Source organism: Ursus americanus, chromosome 13, assembly GCF_024610735.1.
Source record: "Ursus americanus isolate L20-20 chromosome 13, mUrsAme1.1.p, whole genome shotgun sequence".
Classification (NCBI taxonomy): domain Eukaryota; kingdom Metazoa; phylum Chordata; class Mammalia; order Carnivora; family Ursidae; genus Ursus; species Ursus americanus.
Window position 1 is genome coordinate 67,412,130 of NC_142139.1, and position 24,808 is coordinate 67,436,937.

General features: G+C 44.0%; 1 protein-coding gene across 4 annotated transcripts in view; it reads right to left on the reverse strand.

The window, feature by feature from the left end:
* The window catches only part of DOCK5 (dedicator of cytokinesis 5), a 211,381-nt gene that overhangs the window by 120,015 nt on the left and 66,558 nt on the right, over positions 1 to 24,808 (reverse strand). For 2 of the 4 annotated variants that reach the window (XM_045774032.2, XM_045774031.2), the window contains exons 3-5: positions 15,188 to 15,228; positions 9,913 to 9,968; positions 8,061 to 8,157 (exon numbers count right to left, since the gene is read on the reverse strand). In XM_045774032.2, the coding sequence (XP_045629988.1) occupies positions 8,061 to 8,157; positions 9,913 to 9,968; positions 15,188 to 15,228 (194 nt within the window). Of the gene's footprint in view, positions 1 to 8,060; positions 8,158 to 9,912; positions 9,969 to 14,575; positions 14,853 to 15,187; positions 15,229 to 24,808 lie in introns of those variants that run through there. The other 2 variants (XM_045774033.2, XM_087866608.1) reach the window with 2 other exon arrangements.

Here is a 24,808-nt window from a genome sequence, read left to right on the forward strand (position 1 = left end):
CTTTTTTCTTTCTTGCAACCAATTTGCCCACTCTTACTTCGGTGGGTTTTTTTTTAAGTGTTTTCTAATATTAATGAAGATATTAGTCTTTATATTATAGTTAAATGGGGGAGGCTCAGACTCAGGGATCCTCTCTGAGAGATCTCTGGCAGGGCTTTGTTTGTGGCACACATTCACTAGTTCTTGGTCTCAATTATATTAGACACTATCCAAGGCAATTTAATTATTGCCTGCTCATATCAGCCTTGTTTGCCAAGATCTCCCCGCAAAGAAGGATGAAGACAGCCATTCTTCTCTGATTCACTGTGCCAAATGAATTCTGAATAGACAAGCTGGAACACACCAAAGGAAGCAATTTTCCTAGTTACTTTAAGGAAATGGATTTCATCGCCACATTTCTAAAATTATTCTAAGTAGGATGTTCTTTGCAATAGCTGGACCCAGATACTTTATGGGTTTCTGGGGAAGCACATGAGGACAGGTGAGGAGAAAATCAAGCACTCCCCACAAGACCTGAGCTAAGTACCTGAGTCTCCATCACGCCCCCTTCCTATCTTCCTTCCTGAATCCTACACTGCCCAAGCCTGCCTGTTGCAGAGTACCTTCTCTGGGACCATTAATTCCAACCTTTTTGCAATAGCAGCCACTGTGACATAATTTAAGAGGGCAGGGAATTTATTTAATAACCTCTTTGATCATCTCTGCAAAGTCACCACAATCCCAGGGCATAGGAGCAACTCAAAAACCAATTTTGACAGTTCAGCTGTAAAACACGACTCTGGTTTCATTTTCAGCTACAGCTGCATGAAAGAGAGAAATATTCTCCCACCAGATAGTAGAGGCATTCCTGCACCTGCTTAGAATTTCTCCCTCTTTTCCACTTGGAGATCTCAAGGGTCTTACTTTTTACATTTCTATTCTGAATGGTGCTCTCTCTTTCTCTAAGAATTTCTGGAGATAAAAACAAAGTCACAAGGAAAAAAAAAAAAAACAGCTTTACCTTCAGCAGTGGCAAAGAGGGATACAGAAGGCCTCCACTGAGTATTTCAGAAATTCTAGAGACCACTGGGACAATGGCACCACCTCCCCAGTGTCAGAAAACCTGGATTCTATTCCTCACTTCCCCAAAGAATGCAGAAGACAGTCAAAAGACCTTTCTCTGGTCCTCCCCATCTCCTCTGTTTGCCAGCCTTTCCTCTTGCCCGCAGATTTTGATTTAGAGGCAAAAGGGCTTGGGGCACCTGGGTAGCTCAGTCCTTAAGCGTCTGCCTTCTGCTCAGGGCGTGATCCCAGCGTTCTGGGATTGAGCCCCACATCAGGCTCCACCGCTGGAAGCTTGCTTCTTCCTTTCCCACTCCCCCTGCTTGTGTTCCCTCTCTCACTGGCTGTCTCTACCTCTGTCAAATAAATAAATAAAATCTTAAAAAAAAAAAATAGAGGCAAAAGGGCTTGACAGCAAGTGTGGGGACTTGGTCTCTATCTCTAATTCTATCATTAACTTGCGAAATGTCTTTGGGCAAATCATTCCCCCTGAGATAGGCCCGTCTGTAAAACAAAGGGACTGGCTCTGAGACCCATTCCCAAGGCTGAGCGCCTCTGAGTCTATGGTGGAGACATTAAACTTAATTACTCCTGCAAGCAACTTCCTGATTAACTGTGTCTGACTCTGACCATCTCCCTCCTGATGTGCTCACAGGCTCAGGGAGGCTCCAGATCAAATTTCACCTGTGCAGAGCTCTCTGCAGTGACTCTCCTTTCTGTAACTCCTGGGGTCCCGAGTGGTGTCCTGGTTCCTGTGTGTCCTCACACTGCACTGCCTCCACACTCTGGGAGAAAGGGAATCCATGGGGCCCTGACACTCCTCCTCTCCATCCTTGTGCCTCTTCTCTTTGCCAGAAAAAGGCTTTGCCTGAATAGCAAAACCCTCATTTTTGAAGAAAAGATTCCAGTAAGGCTATTTTTGCCCCAGGGAGCAGCGCAAGAAATCCTGAGAGACAGGCAACCAAGACGGGGTAAAACAAAACTGGAAAAACACCCAAAGTGCACCCCCTGTCCTGTCCTGGTCACCGCCACGGCGGCTCATCTTGTCTATTAGGAGAGCTCCAGGCCCAAGCAGGGCTTGTCACTCACAGATGGAATGCCCTGACAACAAGACCAAGTTTTCTATGGGAATTTTCTGTCTCTGGTAATAAGCAATCAGACGCTGGTTTCCAACCATGAGACCAGCTTAATTACATTTCAGAGCATATGCTGCAGCGGCCAGTAATAACCACCAGTTCAAAAAGATTAGACTTGAGTAGTTTTAATCTGCGTGGATATGCAATGATGGGAAGAAAGGCAATTCATTGTGTCTGGCAAGTTCCCCACCCCCACCACAGTTATGGGCACTTTCTCCCCTCCAGATTTTTATACAACTACAGATTAGCTCAAGGTTTTATTGTCCTGGAGAATTTTAAATGAGAGGAGATCAGGGGCGCCTGGGTGGCTCAGTCGATTGGGCATCTAACCCCTTGGTTTCAGCTCAGGTCATGATCTCAGGGTCCTGGGACTGGGCCCTGCATGGGGTTCCCTGCTCAGCAGGGAGTCTGCTTAGGATTCTGTCTCTCCCTAAGCCCCTTCCCTACTCACGTGCATGCGCTCTCTCTCTAATAAAGAAATCTATTTTAAAAAATAAATAAATGAGAGAAGATCAGTCCATTCTATTAACTACATTTCACCAATTATGTTCACTTGATTCAACAATGCATATTTTTTTTTAAAGATTTTATTTATTTATTTGACAGAGACAGAGACAGCCAGCGAGAGAGGGAACACAAGCAGGGGGAGTGGGAGAGGAAGAAGCAGGCTCCCAGCAGAGGAGCCTGATGTGGGGCTCAATCCCATAACGCCGGGATCACGCCCTGAGCCGAAGGCAGACGCTCAACCGCTGTGCCACCCAGGGGCCCCAACAATGCATATTAACCACCTTCCACACCAGGCTTGTCTCGTGTCTCTTTTCTGTAAGGAAAAAGGATTAGACTCCGTCTCCCAAGATTATATGGACAACACAGCCTGGCTGGCCAAAACTCACTGAACCACCATTAAGGTGGGGAACAGCACTGAGTTAAATCTCGGGGTGACAAGTTAAGAGAGTGTGTTTAACATCACCAAATATCTCAGAATCTCCAGGACAGTCCCTCTTTCAGAAATGTTCCTCCTTCCGTCCCCACAAATACATTCTAACTTGTCATTTTTCAAATCCCGATTGTTGCTTGAGAAAATAAAATGTGGGATGTAGACTCGTACATATTCAAGAAGTGTAGCTGGTTTGTTAGTGAGAAGGGAAATCTGGGTATTACATCAGTCTAATCATGTCTAAATCAACGCATAGGCATCCGCCCCTCCAGCTGGCGGAGAGGAACTCGCGTCGAACAAGGGAGATGTGCTGCTAGAAAGGAAAGAAGGCCGGAGTTCAGCTCACTGTATCTATTCCTCACCACTTTCTCAGGCTGGGGAGAACAAATGATCCTGAGAGGCAATCGAGAATAATGGGCAGAGTACTTACAAACCATTGACCTACGGCGGTTACCTTCACACGGAGCTGGAAGGGAGCCCACCCGTCAGCCCCAAGCTGGAGGGAGCACCCTAAAATGACTTCGAGGCAGAATTCCACCGTGCAGTCTAGTTCTTCTGACACTTGCCATCATCAGTGAGCTCTTACATGAAGCAGTGCTGTAAGGGGACAGTCAGGGGCCGTCACAGTTTGATGACAAAGCACCAGCACTGTCCTGGAAGTTTTATCCAGATGATCCAACGAAATCCTTACAGCAAATGTGCAAGGCATATATAATATATAGTTACCGTTTCAGGTGAGGAAAGGACAACTTAGGGGTCAAAGGACTTGTGTCCGGCTGCAGAATCAGCTAGTGGCATACCCTGGACCCAAATCCCTGCCTTCAGGATCTGAGTTCTTTCTGTTGTAGTTTGTTTGTTTGCAGTAACTATTACTGGGTTTGATTTTTTTTTTCTGAATATAAAAGTAAATACTAAGTAAGGCAGCAAGCCAGACTTTAGGAACCGGCAGCCTGTCTGACCCCAGCGTCCACAGTCTTGTCATTTCACTAGGTGACCACCTCCTCATTCATAAAGTTTTCCCCTTTCCAAATTAACCACTGAAAACACACCCACTACACAGGCTCCAAATGAGGAAGAGTAGTACAGACAAAGCCAGAAACTGCTGTGAATCTGCACTCTGCATTGACAGGTGTCCCCTTTCTTTGCCGGAATGATCCATGCCTCTCGGACTTGAGCCTAAACGAAGGAGGCTTGCTCTCTGTGGTGAGAAACACTTAGCTTGCTTACTGAGTGCTCAAGGCCACTCCGCCTAAGATGATAACACAAGGCAAAGGAAGTGGCCTTGGATGGGGCGGGGGAAGAGGGCACACACAAGAGAGCCTCAGAGACTCCTAGTTGGGTCAGAGGGATGCCAAGTCAAGGCTGCCCAGAGGGAGGACGTCCAGAGCAGCTACTGTTTCAAGCTAAGACAGCAGTAAGTATGCCATGTGCAGAGCCTGGATGTTCCGTCTGCACAATGACTTCACGGCCAGCACCTCTCTTCATGCTCGCACAGACCCATGGAGTTAACAAGGTAGATTTTACATCACTTTCACAAGAAGGCAGAATCCAGACGGCACTTGCAAACATCAAGTGACTTGGCCAAGACCATGGAGCTAACTAGGGAGGGGCCTGGATGAGACACCACGCTTCCGAATTTCTAGTCCAGTGTTTGTCTCGTACAGCCTGCTTCCTCCCAAAAGCATAAAGCCAACATCACCAGGAAAGACAATTAAATGGGACAAAGTAATACTAATATAACAAAGAGGAAAAGGAGGCACACATGGGGATTGTCATCGTTTCTTTTTCTGCTTTGGAGGAGTGGGTTCTCCTCTCTTCAGTGTAAGGAACTCCTCCCCCCTTAAAACACATTTATGGTTATTTCACAAGGATACAGTATGACTGCTAAAAATAAATCACCACTCTGCAAACGTCTTTCCTGTCTAGAACAGTCACCTGTGTCTACATGGCTGGGCTTACACTGGTGAGTGGATGGCAGTTTCCTCTCACAGAAAGCTCGGGATCTACTACGTACATTTCTCGTGAGCACAGACTGAAAAGGAGAGAACTAGTAAATGAGTTGTAGAGAACTGTGGAGGTTCTAAGACTCTACGAGTGTCCTGAAAGATCTCAAACAGGGGGGCGCTTGGGTGGCTCAGTGGGTTAAACGTCTGCCTTCCGCCCAGGGCGTGATCCCGGCATTATGGGATCGAGCCCCACATCAGGCTCCTCTGCTGGGAGCCTGCTTCTTCCTCTCCCACTCCCCCTGCTTGTGTTCCCTCTCTCGCTGGCTGTCTCTATCTCTGTCAAATAAATAAATAAAATCTTTAAAAAAAAAAAAAAGTAAGAGAAACATAAGCACTGCCGTAGATTAGTAAAATCAGTATTTATCTCTATGCAAACTGAAAGAACTTACAGAATCAGAAAACAAAAACACTGATAAAACCGTGTTGGGGGGGTGAAAACTACAGATTTGGGGTCCTTTTACCTTTTACCCAGTGAAGCATAATATTTTAAGGTTTGTTACTTTGATGCAAGTTTTTGAGAAAGAAGTTCAGAAATCCTGCTTGAAGTGAAGTGTCAGCATTTTAGGAATGGGAACACAACAGAGAAAGTCATGATTAATAACAAACCCATTTTAAGTGGATTATTTTTTAATAAATAAGCATGTATCAAAAGCAGAAGCAGATTGCTGGGCCCTACCAATTGATTAGGATTCCCACAATGAATGTCTTTTAGTCATCTATAACAGCTATCAGACATTTTTAAATATTCACAATTAACACAATGATTATTTGATTAGCTGCCAAAATTAAGATGGGAAATATGCTGCCCTCTGAGAGAAGACAGAGGTCCTCCCTTCTTCCCTTTCTCCCTCCTTCCTCTCCTCCCTACCCATTTCTGCTCTTAAATAGTGAAATGCCCTCACAGGAAATCTTCACCCTGGGCTTACCCGCACCTAACTACTGAGGGATTTTGGAAGCCCAAATTCACGAATCAGGCTTCCTGTTCCCTGGTTGACTTATTTCTCATTTCTATCAATAATGGGCGGGGCACAGTCAGTCACCTGTGAACACGTGGAGGACACAGATAATGAAGTGAGCACAGGAGTTGTGTCTTAACAAGAGGAAAAGTCTACCTCATCCATATTCTCCACTCTCCAACATTACCACTTCATTTCTTTTTTTCTTTTTTGTTTACAATTTCTTTTTCTCTCTCTTTTTTAAAGATTTTATTTATTTATTTATTTGACACGGGGGTGGGGTGGGGGTGGGGAGCGGAGAGCAAGCACAAGCAGGAGGAGCAGCAGGCAGAGAGAGAAGCAGGCTCCCCGCCGAGCCGGGAGGACCCTGGGATCATGACCAGAGTAGAAGGCAGCTGCTTAACCGACTGAGCCACCCAGGTGCCCCAACATTACCACTTTAAAAATCTCATTTCCCAGTCTTTACTAAGCGGTATGTTTCACCACTCACCAATTTCCAGAGAGAATGCATTAAGGAAGCTCTCCAAGTATATGCATTCCTCATCTTTCAGACTTGTTGCATCCGCCACTAACCAATTAACCAGAACCTGAGAGTGCTTTCAACAGAGGCACCAGATGATCAATGCAGGCCAAAGGGCTTAAAACAGCACGTCTGTCCTCGTGATTTAAGAACTTACAGGTAGCTCTCTCCTCAATTACACATAAAGAGATCAAAAGATCACTTGCATTACAAGGCAGTATTCCCCAAGGGCCAGATGATGGGCTCAGCAGTAAGTGCTCCTATGGTCCAGAAACATTATGGATTGCTGTGTTTAGAAGCTACATTATGAGGAAAAAAGAACTTGAATTAGGCCTTGAAAGATGGGCAGGCAGAGAAAAATCCTGTGCTTTCCCAACAAAGGGGTTGGTGATTTCTGCTGCTGTGATCCATCATGGGTAACAACAGCCCAGGATGGAAAGGAAATCATATATTAACTCTTGGAAGTCATGCTAGAATGAGCTTCTGATTACTGCTTTTGGTACTAAGCATCTGGAGGAAGGTGTTCTCCCTAAGTTATTAAGACTGGCTTTTGAGAGTTCAAATGAAGAATCAACACATGACTGAACAAAAACCTAGATAAGCAAAGTCACATAAAGGATGGAGAATGGCTTCCAGGCCAACGAGTCTAGTCTACTCCCTTGCTGCACTCATCTCCCACGCATCGAATGAGAAAATAAAACTTCCTCTTGGGAATTTCTGGTCAGCCGGAGAAGATGCTTACAAAGGCAGGACCTAGTGATGATTACTTCCTTCCAGGTCCCCAGGAAAGAGGGAACTTTAAGAAAACGGTGTTTGTGCATTCCAACGTCAAAGAAAGAGCTGCTGCCAGGGGCCTTGGAGCATTCCTGGCCTCTTGCAAGATAGATGCCCAGGTATTTTCATTCTGATAATATTAAAGGCCAGATCTACCTGTTCTTACTTGCAAACCTACACACAACTTGTTATTATGGTTTACCATGGAGAGAACTTGCTCATTCCTGTGTCATTTCCCACTGAACTGGTGTATCTTATTAGCATTCTGAGGTCAAACCATTGTTGCAAGACACGGTACTTTGAGTTGGCCTTGAAAAGACTCTTCAGACCATGGCTTAATACCACTCAAGTTGCAGAGTCTATAAGGTGCGCTGGCTGAAGTAAAGAATGCCACCCTCCTGGGAGTCCTCATGCGGCTGGGCAGTGAAACACTGACAAATTCCTATTCACCAGGATACCAGTCGAGGCTAAGAGCCTGTCCCAACTTTTCTTCCACTATCCCATGTCTTCAATGGCCCTACTCCAGGACAATGAGAATCCATCCACTGGTCATCAGCCATTGTACGGTCCAGCTAACATGTACCCGATCCCATGCAGACAGCTAAGACGTTGCTAACACCTTGCAGCAGAACAGATGGGCTGAGAGCCCAGAAACGATGCCACAGCTTCAAGACCCAGGGGAAAGCTCACCACATAGAGCTTGCGCCAGATGACAGCCCATTCTCGCAGCGTCGACGTGAGCTCCTGCACCAGCGGGAGCTCCCCGGGAATCACAGTCTCATGCTGCCTAAGGAGAACCAGACAGATGCTTACGTTACTCTGGGCTGACCATCACTGCCTTTCTTGACAGGGGTCATATTCCCCACAGCGCAAAGATGGGTGTGGGGCTGGTCTGGCTGGAAATAAAAGTCTGTTGAGCAGACTTTATTACACCCGAGAAAAGAAGGGTCTTACCAATACGGCTCTCAAAATAAATCGTTTCTGCAATGGAGCAAAGGCTGGGCCCAGCTCTGACCACCCCATTTTACATCTCTACAGGAGCAACTGCAAAGCCAGGCTGGTTCTGCCAAGCCACCATTCCGTTAGGGAGGGTGGGTGGAGAAGTGTGCAAGGCACGAGGGTCGTGGGGCTGGGACTCTCACTCAGGACTTGCTGGTGGGGACCAAGGCTCCCCCCTCTTGGGGAATGGGGCTCGATTTTCTTCTCATCTGCTGCCTCACTACACTGAAAATGTGTATATACCATATACCTCACTGGCTCACGGGAGACTCACAACAAGGCAGGCCTGATCTTTATTCACATTAATTCTCTGGTATTTTTACGATGAGCAAAAGGAAAAATAAGAGCAAGCAAACAAATGGGAAATATAGGTAGGATTGCCAGACTTAAATTGCCAGACTTAAATAAGGCTACAAGATGCCCAGTTAAGTTGGCATTTCAGATAGATTAAAATAATTTCTTAGTGGAGGTATGACTCATGAAATACCTGGGACATATTTACCTAAACAATTACTTGTTTTTATCTGAATTTCAAATTTAACTGGACACCCTGCATTCTCATCTGGCAACCCTAGTTAGTGGGGATACGTCTCCCTACGTGCCCTTCCACCAATGTGGCTGCGGCTAGTGACAATGGAGGCTGCCCAGGAATGGTCCCCTGGAAAGAAGATTCTGCAGGAAGGCAGGACACCTGGTTTTCCATCTTGGTTCTGCCACTGAAGAGCTGTGTGAGTCTGGGCATGTCTCCATCTCTCGTGCAGTCTGCAGAACTTACAACTCACAATGTTCTTTTGATGCTTAGCGTCTGCGTGACTCTGATCCATTCTCCTCTCTATCAACCCTGGGACTCCAGTCCTGCTCCGGGCTCTCCTTCCCCTCCTTAACTCTCCTGCCCATGGGCTCCCCAACCCAGCAGCCACTCCTCCCACCTTAGGCTGAGTGTCTTAGTCCCTCTCAGTCTCCACAGAGGCAGCACTTTCCAGGACAACTGGTAAGTGGATGAGAAGTTAGAATATCCAAAACTTAATGGATTTTATCTGCAGAGCATGTTCACACAATTTCATAATTTCACATTAGGCTCATGGCCAACGTAGGGCCAGATTTATTTCCTCCAATCTGTCTTGGCAAAGTCCAAGGTGCAGTAAGGCTAACTGACTTGCGTAAGCTTCAGAGCTGATTACTGCTGGATGCAGCTGCTCATCTCTCTCCCAAGGTTGCCAAACTGGAGGCTCTCGGAGATCTTAGCAGTGAAAGAGTGCCCAACGTTCATGGGTGCGCACACACACTCAGTGAGCAGGCAGTGCAAGAGGAAGACAAAGGCCCTTCATTCATTCATTCTCTGTCTTTACTATTCCTGGGGAAGGATGCCAGACAGCAGCAATTACAAAAGAAGGAGTCATCTCAGGAAAAAGTTTGTATTCACTTCTCTCTCCTGTGAGAAGGGCAACTGACGAGATGAGAGCAATAACGTACACGAGAAACTCTTTAATGATAATTTGACACGTTCACCATTTTTTAGGTGTCTTCCTGGGACTGGACTTACCCTCGGTCTTCCACGGTTGCCTCCTTCAAATGGATGTACGTTTCAGGGAAAATCCCCTACAGAGAGAAGATCGGTTACACGGCCATAAAAACCTCAGGGTAAAGAGCATAGATGGCATTGGGAATGAATGAGGAGGAGACAGGATACCTGGACCGCTGCTAGAGTGTGTGGTCAGGCTCACAGGACTGACCACACTGACTGCGCCTCCATGAAAGCATGGCTGGAAAGACAGAAATTAAGAGTGGGGTTCACAGAGCATGGGAGAAGCGCTTCGGAAGTGGACAGGCAAACGTATCCAGGTCTGCTCAGAGCGGCAATAACAGTAAGGGGTTCCACAGCGAGCTCCTAAAACCCTCCAGGTCCTAATGCCATGATCTGCTGCCCTGAAAGGGTTTCACATAATTAGTGACATGGAGGGCTATGTACTTAGCAGCCCATAAAATTATAGTGATTTTCCGAAACAATCCCTTCTCAGCACTTTCACTTAAACCAAATGTGCCCCAAATCAATTAGTACTAGTTATCTGGTTATTTTTAGCACTTCCCAGTCTCAAATTGCTCTCCATTCCGTATTCTTAAGAGGTGATTCTGTATCACTGCTGTCACGCTGCTCATGGGAAAACTAAGGCCCACAAGGGCCTAAGAAAAAGACTGGAAACTGATCAGTAGAAACTGAAGAAGTGAAGATCAGATCGAACCAACAGAAAGCAGGTCATGGATCTGAGTTTTCCTAAATGCCAGTGGCTTCTGTTGTTTAACTGTGTGATACGCTCATCGATAAATACTGCCATCTGGAAAAGGCATTGCTATTCTTAGTTTTAGGGTACTTTGCATGCCAGACCAGCAGAGGTAGGAGAACCTATTTAATAGGCACCACTGGCTCGACTGCTCCTAGCCCTGCACCTGTGGAGATCAGTGCGACCCTGTGAGACATTCTCTGTCTGGGGCGGGGCGGGGTTGGGGGGGCTGACCACAACCGTGGGAAAGGAAGATCTTCCTACCTGGGAGACGGGGTCAAAGATGTACCCAGTGATCCTTAATCGATCCAGAGACGGAAACCTAGTTAATTCCCATTGGGGTCAGTCAGTCCTGTGTCTGGCTTCGTGTGCTATATTTACCTGACAGTCTTGTATCTCCATTTTAGCCCTTTGCCAACAAAACAGGAACCAGTAAGAAAATTGGAGATTGCGCTGCTCCCAGCCTTGGTGATGACGGGGTAGATCCCGCCACTGCCTGAGTCAAAAGCAAAATGACCATCCTTTCAGGGGCCAGGCAGGAAGAACAACAACAACAACAAAAAATTACCTTCCCCTCCTCACTTTGAGAAAGGGGTAGGCATGGGGTGTATAAGTAAGAAAGTACTATGCCAATCCGTTATTGATAAAGCCCAGAACACAGAGAGAGGCAAGGTGACACTGACCTCTTTCATTACAGGGGCAGGATTCAAAGTGATTTTGGAAAATTGATCAAACAGTTAAACAAAAATTCAGTGTACATGTAATTCCTCTGGGGCCTAACTTCTGGTGTTCTGAAGCTCCAGATCTGTCCTTAGGGTGTCTAAGGAACTTTGGGTGTTTCTTCCATCTGCTAAGCTGAGGTAAATGTCTCGCTGACTGCCATGTTGGTGGAGAACCAGACTTGATGGCCCAGAACTCACCTTGAGGACATGATGCTACGTGAAATAATCCAGACACAAAAGGGCAAATACTGTTATGATTCCACTTGTAGGAGGGATCTAGAATAGTCAAATCCATAGAGACAGAAAGTAGAATGGGGGCTGCCGGGGTGGGGTGGGGGAGGAATGAGACAGTTGGTAAAAGATGAACCACTTAAAGCAGTAGTTATAAGGGGCAACATTTGGAGGTTAAAATAAGATGTAACACTGCTTATCCCAGAGAATATCCCTGCAGAAAAATTTTCTCATCAAGAAGATAAAGGACCAATTAAAATTTGTGTGCATTCGTAATCTGATAACTGGTCTCCTCCTAATAATTGGGAGAAATCCAAGATAGAAGCATCTGAAATATAAACAACATCTTATGTTGTAACACCCAAGCAGATTACAAGCAGATAATTTATAATGAATGTACAGATATGATGACTTTCATTTTAAGAGAATATTTATTTTGTTGCATTACTGCCCTGTTATTTGTAGGCACCATCCTTCCATGATAACATATGTTCACTTATATCCACTTAATTGCTCTGGTAAATCTGAGCCTTGTAGAACTTTTCCTATGCCATTTGACACACAGAAAGGCAGGATAAACCTGGGGGATAGATTACTAACTTATAGCTTATCTCAATTTTGATTTTCCTTTCTCAATGCAACCTACTCACTTGAGGAAAAAATAAATAAACTAATGATTTTCTAGATATTGCCCTTATCCACACTTCCACAATCCTGCCAGGATCAATACTCAGTTTCTGCAAAGCTTCTTGGCTTCTTCAATTCATAAAACCACGAGCTCATTTTATCACCACTCTAAAGGGCTCGGTCTGCTAAGTGACACCAAAAATTTCCATTAAAATAAAAGGCCTTTCAAATAGCTCCTCCCCTAAAGACCAGCAAAGGCAGGAAAACAGCATTAGGAGAGGATTTCAAATAGGCTGGATCTCCTAATGAAAGGGTGTCAAAGCTGAACATAATTCATGATGACTGAATTTAAATTCCCTTGATGCCTCCTAGAGCTCTCCACCAAGAAGATATTTGAACTTAAAAATCAAGTAAATGCACCATCCTTGTCTGTACTACCATTTCATTGAATTACAAAATTGAATTATCAAGAACTAAAAGAAGCTCTTCCTGAAATAATTCTTCCTAAAGGTGAGATTTAAAGTTTAAACAAGGGGGGCGCCTGGGTGGCACAGCGGTTAAGCGTCTGCCTTCGGCTCAGGGCGTGATCCCAGCGCTATGGGATCGAGCCCCACATCAGGCTCCTCTGCTGGGAGCCTGCTTCTTTCTCTCCCACTCCCCCTGCTTGTGTTCCCTCTCTCGCTGGCTGTCTCTATCTCTGTGGAATAAATAAATAAAATCTTTTCAAAAAATAATAAATAAATAAAGTTTAAACAAGGGTTTTAAGAAAAAAAAAAATTAAAAACACACCCAGAACTTGTCATTTAGACCTTAGTGGTGCATGCTATTTTCTTTTCAAAGCCAACAACAAGGGTATAAGCTGGATAGATTCTGATCTATTAGAGCATCACAGGATGCCTTAGAAACTGAGGTCTTCTACGTGCAAAAAGGATCCTAACACACTGTAGCTCTCTGAAAGGGAAAAGTGGGCAGGGGACCTTGTTTCAACATGATTCACAATCATCAGTTAAAAATCAAGAATTGTGTTTGTTCTTTAAGTTCGTGTGATCTTATCTGAGAATGGGGTTTTGTTCATTTTTTTTAAGTTGACATTTTTTTTAGAAGATTGGGAAGTGGCATAAATCTTCTTGCTCTTTAAAAATTCAGAACTTCAAAATGGTTAACTCTAATCGTGCTTCGAAATAACTATCATTTCTATAATTACGAGTAAAATAAACAAAGATAGGGCTAACCCCAAACCAAGAAACGGGAGTATCTATAAACCACATACAAGGATCCTGAAAGAAAGAGAGGCTTTCGTTTTACTATGCTCTCATTCAAGCCAGAATGTCCCTATCATCAGTCCTCTATTTGAAGGCCTGGAGAAATTAAAGTCAGCAAGAGATTAAATGAAAAGTAGTTAAGCTGGAAATGAAAACATATGGGAAAACACAGGAATCAAACTGTGGGCAGAAAAATTCAGCATCAGGACTTAGGGAGGGATAAAAGGACCAAAACTGTGGGAGTTCATACTCACATGACAAGCAAACACTCCTTCATTTTGGAAGATTATTAAACTGTCAACGTTAACAAACTGGGTGTGTGGACGTGTAAATGTGCAAATAGTGACTTCAGAGCCAAATATATAGAAAGCTTGATCTAAACAGCACTGGTTACTAATGACTACAACCTGTAGAAAGGGGTTTCTCGGGGCACCTGGGTGGCTCAGTCAGTTAGGTGCCTGCCTTCAGCTCAGGTCATGATCTCAGGGTCCTGAGACTGAGTCCTGCATCAGGCTCCCTGCTCAGCAGGGAGTCTGCTTCTCCCTCTGCCTGCTGCCCCTGCTGTGCCCTGTCTCTCTCTCAAATAAATAAATAAAATCTTAAAAAAGGGGGGGGGGGTGTTTCTCTAGGCCCCAAACTCTTTCAAGAGTTGTATGCTCAGATTACTTGCATCTCATCCCATGTTTGAAAAATAAGAACTGTGGGTTTTGCTGGGTTTTTTTTCCACTCACTTCTTGATAAATTCTACAATGTTTCTCTTGCCCCTCTCCTAATTAGCTATTTTGCATGTGAACTAAGTGTGAAATACGATGGTCCTCTCCATGTTGCTCTTTCAAAACAAAGTGCTGACTCGCACTGCTGCCCCAGAGTGCAGCATCAACGGAAAAGCCGAGGGGGGTATTAACGTAACTAACAGATTTTCTTTAGCTTGATGGTGAGTAGTTTTGGCACTAGGTACAGGAACCTGCTAGGGTCAGTACTTTTCAAACTCTCTGCCCATGATGAAATACAGCTTCATGCAACCGAGTCCTTAACTGTACATAAAATATAATTCAAAATACATAAAATACATAAAACATATATACCTCACACAAAAGTTTCATGAGACAGTATTCATCACAGAATTCCGTTTTCTTTTCTGCTTCTCAGAGTTCCGGTTTTTGGAAGATGTTGGTTAATAACCCACGATGTTGATCTCATGATCTGTTACTGGGGTTGGTTGTGAGGTTCACAGCTTCAAAACTACTGCTCTGGCTTATCCATTTTATAGTGAAGGATGGACTCAAGTAGAAATGGGGAGATGCTTTAGTTCTGGGATGTCAGCACAGGAGATAAAGGACAGAGAAGCAGCACGGGTCCCCCCTGAAGGAGACAGCCAACAATAACAATGTCACTGTGTCACCACCCTGCTGAGCTCGAGGGACAGGGAGCAAGAAGCCTGCCAGGGCCCTACCTGGTGTGTGAGTTCACCTCTGGCCTCGCTCCTTCAGTGGGCCGGTGGGAGATACGGTCCATGGGACTTGTGCTATTTTACTTATACACTGAGGTCAGAGAATTTGTTTTCAGATCTAAAGAACAGCCATCCCAGAGAACACAAACTAGGTCCAGAGACAGCAAGGAGCAGAAAATTGTACCAGGTAGCATAACACAAAACTAGCAGACAGATTCAAAGTTAAAAAGTAAATGACAAACCATACCTTTTTAGATTTATTTTGGAGGGTATATCCTCTGTACCAACCTGTGGGGGAATAAGAAAACACAATCTTTTATGTTATCTAATAGAAAGATAGGAGCAATATGCATCCTCATATTCTACTAGAATACTGGGATGGAATCCAAGAGGTAATTAGCAGACTAATTAGAATATGTGCATTTGGGTTGATTACACAATCACAATCTAGATCTATTTTACAGCTTTACTCTCTTCATAGGTAAAGGATTTAAAATTCACACAGAACCATACCTCATCTCTGCTCCTTTGGAGAAAGGACAGAACAAAAAAGACAAGACAGAAGGCAGCTCAACCTCTTCACACCTTAATACCTTAGACATTCAGTACGTGTTTTTGCATGAATGAAGAAGGTCTTTCATCCATATACACATATTCTACAAGTCACCCTATACTATTAAAATAAATAGTTTAAAATAATTTCTATAGGCTCTCTCTTATCTAAATTCTCAGGTGAAGAACCACTATTCTGGAACAATTTTAAACAGGAATGGAAAATTTACATATATAAATATTTGCACCTAAAAGAGTCGAAACAAATAATAAAAGAACATTTTAAATAATTCTTGGCAATGCTATTCACACCCCTGACAATAAAAAAATTTGTTGGCTTGATGAGGCTTTAAATAAAGCCTTTGACTTTTTTATAAAAACTTCAATAAATACACATACACCTATGGATGTTTTTCCACCCTGTATCTGGTAAAGGGAGTATACAATTTAATTGATCCATAAACAGATAACTTATATTAAATATTTATTGAACACCTACTAGAAGTAATTTACTATAATGATTCCCCACGTTCCCCATGTCCATAAGGCATCAAGCTGGTCATCTTCCCTAAGCAAACCCGACTGTAAGTGGTACATATGTGTCAAGCAGCCATCTACATACAGTGAGGTGATGCAAACTGTAATTACAACTTAAGGCATCTGCCAACAGGCTTCTAGAACTGTCTTGTAATTTGTTCTATACGAAATCATCCAGAAAAGAGACACACAAAGTATTCTGGATATGTTACAAGAAGAAAGTTGAATTTACCTTGAGCATAATTTAAGAATATTTTCACAAATTTTTAAACTGTCAGTATTCAAAATTTAAAGAATTTTTTTTTTTTAAAACAGGAAAGACTAGGGTACTATGCTGTGAAATCGTTATAGGTTTATATCAAGGCCCACGGTTGAGAAAAAGGTGTTTGAACAGCAAACACTGCTCCTAGTTTCAGGTGCCAAAGTGTGCGAGCAGCCAGGTGTAAGAAGAACACGATGCTAGACCTTGCTAGCTGGTTCTGCTGTTACAGCAGAGTGCTTTTGCACGAATGAATGAATGGCTTCAGGCTCATCCTGTGGCGGGGGAGGGGCAGGCAAGCTGAGAAACAATGGTCTCTTCCAAGCAGTTTTCATCTCCCTGCGTCCTACAAAACCAAGATGTAACAGTTTGGACTTTGCTCCACTGTCAGAGGAATTTCTCTGTACTTGTGTAAACAGTATTTTTGCGCAGCCATTCATCACAGAATTATGCTTCCGAAACCTGTCATTTTTGAAAAAAAAAATTTTTTTTCTTTACTTCCTAAGTCTCCTCTAGAATTGGGGTTTGTGTAAAACCCTATCTAAAGGCACAAAATTACCACACTGAATTTGTAGAATGTTCATTCTGCTTGGTTAGGTACTAGTAGAATAATGTCCATCCCTGGAGTTTTAATCATCTGCTGTCAGGACCCCATAAATTCAACTGCTAATAACTGCAAGAGATACAAGCAAGAACACGGTGTTCCAATTGATCCCAATATTTAAAACAGGATAATTATAGTTAAACATGGTATGCTTTTAAGGCTTCCAAATGCGTCACGATGCGAAGAGATAGCGAAGGCTCTATCAAACAGGCACCTATTACCAGTAAGCAGTGTGAACCGGCGGGAATCTCGGATGCTTTTAAAAATTAGTACATTAGTAAAATGAAGAGAATAGTGGGGGATGGTGAGTCCAGAGGGCCAGTCCTACCTAGGTTTAGATGAAATGTCTGTCTCAAAGAGTGAATTTGTAAGCCCATAGATACATAGACCAGACCGGTGGTTGCCCGAGGCAGGGGGTGGAGGTGAGGGCGAAATGGGTAAAGGGAGTCAAGAGGTACAAACTTCAAGTCATAAAATAATGAAGTCATGGGGGTGTAATGTACATCATGGCAACCACAGTTAATAATACCGTGTTCCATATTTGAAAGTTGCTAAGAGAGTAAGTCTTAAAACTGCTCATTACAAGGAGAAAGCATTTTGCAACTATGTATGCTAATGTATGTTAACTAGACTTATTGTGATGAACATTTTGCAATAAACACAAATATCTAATCACTGGGGGGCCTGGGTGGCTCAATCAGTTGGTTAAGCACCTCCTTTCTGCTCAGGTCAAGATCTGGGATGGAGACCCACCCACTCCCCCACCCCCACCCCCCCCCCCCCATCCACAAGGCAAATATTCAAGGGCATTCAGATCTTGGGTTTAAGCAAATAGGTAGCCAGAATTAATTCTTTGGGATAGGAAGATTGGAAAAAGGAAAGCATTGGGGGATGGGAGACAGAATCAAGAGATGTATCTTGGCCCCTCTGCTTCTCTTCCTCAACAACTGAGCCCTGAGCCATTAGGTGGGACAGGGCAACTTGGGCATTTGCAAGGGGGGTGGGGAGGGCATCCACACAGGGGACCAGACTGGCATGGCCTGTCACAGGCAGGCAGAACAAGGTGGGCATCCATGGGGGATGGGGGGTCCGCAGGAAGAGGGTGAAGAGAAGGGCATCCACAACCACAACCTGGGCGTGGGGGATGGTGGGGGACATGAGCTATCACAGAGAGAACAGGCTGAAGAGGGTGTCCATGTGGGAGGAGGTATGGTCATGAAGACAAGAGATTGGTTACATGCTGAGGCCCTAATGAAATAAGTAAATACATTAATCCTGGAAGCCAGGTTTCTTACTGTCACAGAAGGGAGTTACAGGAAAGGGAAAAAACTAGAATGAACCCTGAGATGCTGGACTGCACTTGCAGGTACCCATGTGTACATATGACTCCTAAAATTGGTAGACAGGTCAAAATTAATGGATGTGTTAACCTGTATTTATACGCATATGCGCATTATCCCTGGTTCTGCTGATACCTATTGGTTCTCATTTTTTTGACCCTGAGAGAGATGATGGAGAGCTCAGAAAAGAAGCTATGTAGTGTCCAAGATGCAGCAGGAGGGCAGAGGACTCCACGAAGAACAAATCCAAGCAAGTGGAACTGCGAAGTTATCTCATTTGTCTGAACATATGAGGAGGAGGTAAACACTTCTGTCAGAAAGTCTGGATATGAAGGAGAAGTAGGTCCACAGAGAACCAGGAAAAGAAGAATTAACACCTCTAGAAACACATTATTCAAGACAGGAAATAGAATGAAGGTACGTTCCACAGCATCTGCTGCTTATACTACATAGACTCAGTAATCTAAATAATAACTTTGGGGGCACCTGGGTCGCACAGCGGTTAAGCGTCTGCCTTCGGCTCAGGGCGTGATCCCGGTGTTATGGGATCGAGCCCCACATCAGGCTCCTCCACTATGAGCCTGCTTCTTCCTCTCCCACTCTCCCTGCTTGTGTTCCCTCTCTCGCTGGCTGTCTCTATCTCTGTCAAATAAATAAATAAAATCTTTAAAAAATAAAAAAAAATAAATAATAACTTTGAAAAAATTATGATGTATCTATACTGGGAGGTCTCTATCAGACACAGACAAGTATACGCGTGGCTGGTGGGAACTGCAAGAGAGCTAAACCCTTAGCTTCCATAAGAAGCAGTTAATGAAATGGAAATACCAAGTAATAGAAGCACGATTCTTTAGAAATGAAAAAGCAAATACCACAACAAAGGGCTGCAGGTGGGATCAGAAACCAAGAGGAGGTGGGAAGAGACTGCTGTTTATCATTATAAACTTGATAGAAATGACTTGGCCTTTAAAATTATATGCATTTATGACAATGATAAATTTGAAAACTAAGACAAAAAATACAACTAATACGTCCTGGTAAGCCAGGACTAAGAAAGGCAAAATTATAGGGAAAGAAAACAGATCGAGGCTGAGGGTGGTATGAAGTTGGTACAGGGGTCAGGGGAGAATCTGGGGGTGCTGATAGAATTGTTCTCTATCTTGTGCTGGCATTTCATGATTGTGTGCATTGTTCAAAACCTGTACACTAAATAGGGTGAATTCAACTCAATGTAAGTATTTTTTTTCTAGATGAGATACTACTCTACAACAACTTGAATGGCTATAGTTAAAAAGACGGACTCTAGGGACCCCTGGGTGGCTCAGTCGTGAAGGTCTGCTTTCGGCTCAAGGCGTGATCCCAGGGTCCTGGGATCGAGCCCCATGTCGGGTTCCCTGCTCTGCTGGGAAGCCTGCTTCTCCCTCTCCCACTCCCCCTGCTTGTGTTCCCTCTCTCACTGGCTGTCTCTATCTGTCAAATAAATAAATAAAATCTTAAAAAAAAAAAAAAAAGACGGACTCTACCAAGAGTTGGTAAAAATATGGGCAATTAGAATTCTCTCACATTGTTTGTAGCTACAAATAAGATTGAACATACATGCACTATATGTTAACTAACAAAATTTAAATTAAAAAACAAAAAAAAAACATGGGGTGCCTGGGTGGCTCAGTCTTTAAGCATCTACCTTCGGCTCAGGGCGTGATCCCAGAGTCCTGGGATCGAGCCCCACATCAGGCTCCTCCCCTGGGAGCCTGCTTCTTCCTCTCCCACTCCCCCTGCCTGTGTTCCCTCTCCCGTTGGCTGTCTCTCTCTGTCAAATACATAAATAAAATCTTTAAAACAAACAAACAAACAAACACACAAAAAAAAAAACCACCAAAAAAAAAAAATACTATACACACACACACACACACACGCACACACACACGACCTATGACCTAGCAATATCCCCACTTCTAAGTACGCACCCAAGATCAGTAAAAACCAGGCACCTGGGTGGCTCAGTCGGTTAAGCGTCTGCCTTCGGCTCACGTCATGATCCCAGGGTCCTGGGATTGAGTCCCATATCAGGCTCCCTGTTCAGCAGGAAGTCTGCTTCTCCCTCTCCCTGTGATCCTCCCCCCTGCTAGGTTTCTTTCTCTTTAATAAAAAATAAATTAATTTTAAAAAAAGATCAGTGAAAACATACATCCATAAAAATATAAGATTGTGTTGCAAAGCTTTATTATTAATAGCCAAAAACTAGAACCCATCAAAATGTCCCTCAGCAGGAGTATCAACAAACTGTGGTATATTCACATAACTTAGTGGTGAAAAGGAATGAGCTACTGTCTTAAGCAACATCATTAATGAACCTAAAAACATTATGTGGAATGAAAGAATCCAAACACAATAGACATGCATAATTCCATTTATATAAAGTTGAAGAGCAGGAAAACTAAGGCATGGTGACTTCCTTGGAGCATTAGTTGCTTTTTGGGGTGAGAATTGTGTAGAAGAATGCAACGGGGAGCTTTTTGGGGCAAGGGAAATGCTCTGTCTCTTGACCGGAATATTAGGTACATGGGGTGCATTTGTTTGCCAAATTCACTGAATTGAATACTTAAGATGAGTGTATTTTACTGTATATAAATTTTACTGCAATTTTTAAAAGCCACATAAAATTTTACTCTATCATGTAAGCATTACAAAGTAAGGACTTCAAGGTGATACAGAATTCCATGACAGTGACGTTGCTCAAATATTACTAAATATTTTTGTCTGAAACTGCCTCTGAAACCAGCCGGAGCCATGTGTGAAAAATCACAGGACCATTTCTCCATTATTTTTCCTTTTTATTGTGCCTCCCTTAAGACATTATCCATCTTCCCTCCTCACTTTATGTGCCAAAGCTAATCTGAACGAGTTTTGCTACTTCCAATAGATCAAGACTGTAGATTCATTTACTCGCTCAGCAGAGAGGTGCCAAGACAGCAAGACCTACAGTGTCTCCATCCTTCCAAGTCTTGCTTTATCATGGGAAGGAAAAAAACCACAGACCTGCAAACACCCAGCAAATAAACAAAGTGCATGCACAGGAGGTTAAAAGGTATTAAGGAAGGAGAGTACTGCCCTGCGGGGGACGGGGGACGGAGGAGTGGGGGTGGGGCTACTTTAGAAAGTATGGTTAGAGACTCTCTTGGTGCAACCACTGGAGCCAAGGATTTACATCACTAATGTGGTCATTCATTTATTATAGATAAAAACACTCACTGAACACCAGCGGGCCAGACATTGTCTTCAAGGAGGAAGGAAACAGATCCATAAACAAATAATTGAATACAAAGGGCTTCTAACAGGCAGCCTTGAAGACACTGGCTCACCAAGGGAGAATTATGAATATGCTAAAGACTCCAAAGGCAATTACTGAGGGGTACTCAAGACCTTCCCAACCGTAAAAGCATTGTTCAGATGTGTAACTCGTGGAGAGTTTTGTAAAAGCTCTCCTCGTTTTGAGTACCACAATAAATTAGTCCCACTCCCAGAATAAACCATTTTTGTGTTGTAAAATACACATAAAATATACTATTTTAACCCTTGTTAAGTGTTCAGTTCAGTGGCAGTAAGTACATTCACAATATTGTGATACTGTTGACCTGCCAGGAATCAAAGGCAAGCAACAGATAGGGAGCCACTGTTTACTTGCACCTCGACATGGGGGAGGGGAAAGGCCAGAGAGGATCCACAGAGGAAGAGCAGGTGCTAAATCCTGTTATTTTTCCTTTAAGTGTCACTGGTCTGGTAGTTAATTAGGCCAAGGTCAAAGGTCCGTCCTCTGTGGGCCAGGTAAACCCGTTGGGCTCCTCTGGCTGGTTTCCATGGTCAAAGCTTGCCCTCCCATCCCGAAGCAAATGTCCCTCTAAGAGATGGCTGCAGTCCCTCCAGGGAAGCTGGTGAGTAGAAACAGCTGGGTGCAACCTCCGAAGAGGACAGACAGAAACCAGCTCAGCTGTGGGATCCTTGTCCTCCAACTACAGGATGTTCACTTTTCAAATGCACTGAGCAGCTCACTGGTGTTTTTATTTTTATTTTTTTAATTTAAATTCAATTAATTAACATACAGTGTATTATTAATTTCACAGGTAGAGTTCAGTGATTCATTAGTTGTATATAACACCCAGTGTTCATTACATCACGCATCTCCTTAATGCCCATCACCCAGTTATTCCATCCCCCCACCCGCCTCACCTCCAGCAACCCTGTTTGTTTCCTATAGTTAAGAGTCTCTTATGGTTTGTCTCCCTCTCTGATTTCATCTTATTTTACTTTTCCCTCCCTTCCCCTATGCTCCTCTGTTCTGTTTCTTAAATTCCACATGAGTGAAATCATAACTGTCTTTCTCTGATTGATTTATTTCACTTAGCATAATACCCTCTAGTTCCATTCACATCGTTGCAAACGGCAAGATTCCTTTCTCTGATGGCTGAGTAATATTCCATCGTGTATATATAGACCACCTCTTCTTTATCCATTCATCTGCTGATGGACATCTGGGCTCTTTCCGTAGTTAGGCTATTGTGGACACTGCTGCTATAAACATTGGGGTGCAGGTACCCCTTCGGATTACTACATTTGTATCTTTGGGATACATACCCAGTAGTGCAATTGCTGGGTCATGAGGTAGCTCTATTTTTAACTTTTTGAGGAATCTCCCTACTGTTTTCCAGAGCGGCTGCACCAGTTTACATGCCCACCAGCCTCACCGGTACAGAAAGGAAAAGGATGCAAAGATAGTAAAAGATGATTCTATTCTTTTATACCTTTTTGGGAAACAAATCAGTCTTCCCAGTTAGACATCTTAGCTCAGTTTGGTGCCTTTATCATACACAGATAGATGCTGTACGTGTGAGCTCCAAAGGAACTCAGACTTCTCCAAAATCTAACACCCTTACTTAAAAAAGAGGAAACACAGGCAAGGAATTGCAAAGGTCGTACAGTCAACCAGTGACTTACTATCTAAGCTGGGAATGCAAACACAGGGCTCCTACCACCCGGTTCATCAGGGTTTGCCTTCCACCACCTGCCTCCATGGCCATGCAGCAAGTGGGATACTTGCTCAAGGCAAAGAGGCACTGCCTCTCATGGGAAGGAAGCTTGGCCAAGGAATCCAACCAATATAAAACACCTATGCACGCAAGCATGCCAAGTAAATGGAAAAGAAAGAGATGAGGCTTCCATCTTTTATTTTATTTCTTGAGTGAACAGTAAAGAGGCCTGTGTTTGTGGTGCCTGGAACGTAGTGGGCAAGCCATAAACTTTAAATGACTTCAGCAATGAGAAAGAGAAGGTCTGGTGAGCTGGTGGTCATGGACAAAACAGATCATGCAAAGGCTGTATAATAAAATCTGCACCCCCAAAGCACAATCTGACAGCAACATCCCAGAGACCCTTCTCTCCCCTTGGGATCCCACACCTAGTGGCCAGAACCAGGCGGGGCCCGAGCACCGGCCCGGAGGCCAGAATGTCTAGAGAAGAGGAGGCATTGCTCCTTATGAAGAGGATTCATCTGAAATGCACAGGCCTGGTAGTGTGCTCACCCATTCTGTGGGACTTCCATTTCTTCAACTATTCAAGTAATTAAGGCTTTCGTGGCTTCAATTTCCTTCCACAAAAACATTCTACTTTTCCCCATCTTGTTAACTCATAACGCCATAGCTAAAAATGCCGAAGTTTCTCCTGGTCACCTACAAGAGATGGAAACGTCAGAAGCTTCTTTCAAGCAGCAAACACCTCCTGAGACAGGCAGGGGGAACCTGGTCCAGGGTGGGGGTGGGGACAGATGCAGAACAGTTGGCAGACTGGAGAGGTGACATATCCAAATGGCCACTGCAAAAGGAGGAAACGTCTCTTGGCTTCATAGACACCCTGAACTCAGTGACACAGGGGAAATAAAATTTCCTCTCTCTAATCAACATCATCATTCTGGTTTGCCAACTTCCGTGACATTTCCTGGACGTGGCTTTTTCCTTCTTTCTTTTTTAAAGCAAAGTAATCCTGCCAGCAGTTGGCTCTAGTTGCCCTCCTCTGTGACGCATTTCTCTAAGCTTATCCAACTAGTTCGAGAAAGCTGAAATGACAGGATACAGCATACGTTTGCTGCCACTCACTGTGAAGACTGGTTTTATCAGCAGCACCAATTCGCAAGATGGACAAGACAGGGATGTCTTGTTCATCAGGCAAGATCTATAAAAGACCTATGCTAGGCTCTGTGGAGCCTCCAGAAGACTGAGGTATAAACCCCAACCCCCGATCTCAAAGACTTTCTAATCTGCTCACTAGTGGAACAGAGACACAGGTGAGGGAAGACAAACCCGCACAGCTAATTACGGAGGATCTCTGGAACCACAGCGCAGGCTGCTTTCCTCAGGCGACCATCTAAGCCTCCCGAGGACGACATCAAGGTGAAGGGCGCACACATACAGGCGGCTTCTCTTTCTGAAGGGAGAATGCAGGCCCCAGCAAGACAGGAAACAGCCCGTGCAGAGGCACCGGGAGCATGCGTGCCTTAGCTTAGAGCGCGTGTGACACGGAGGGCAC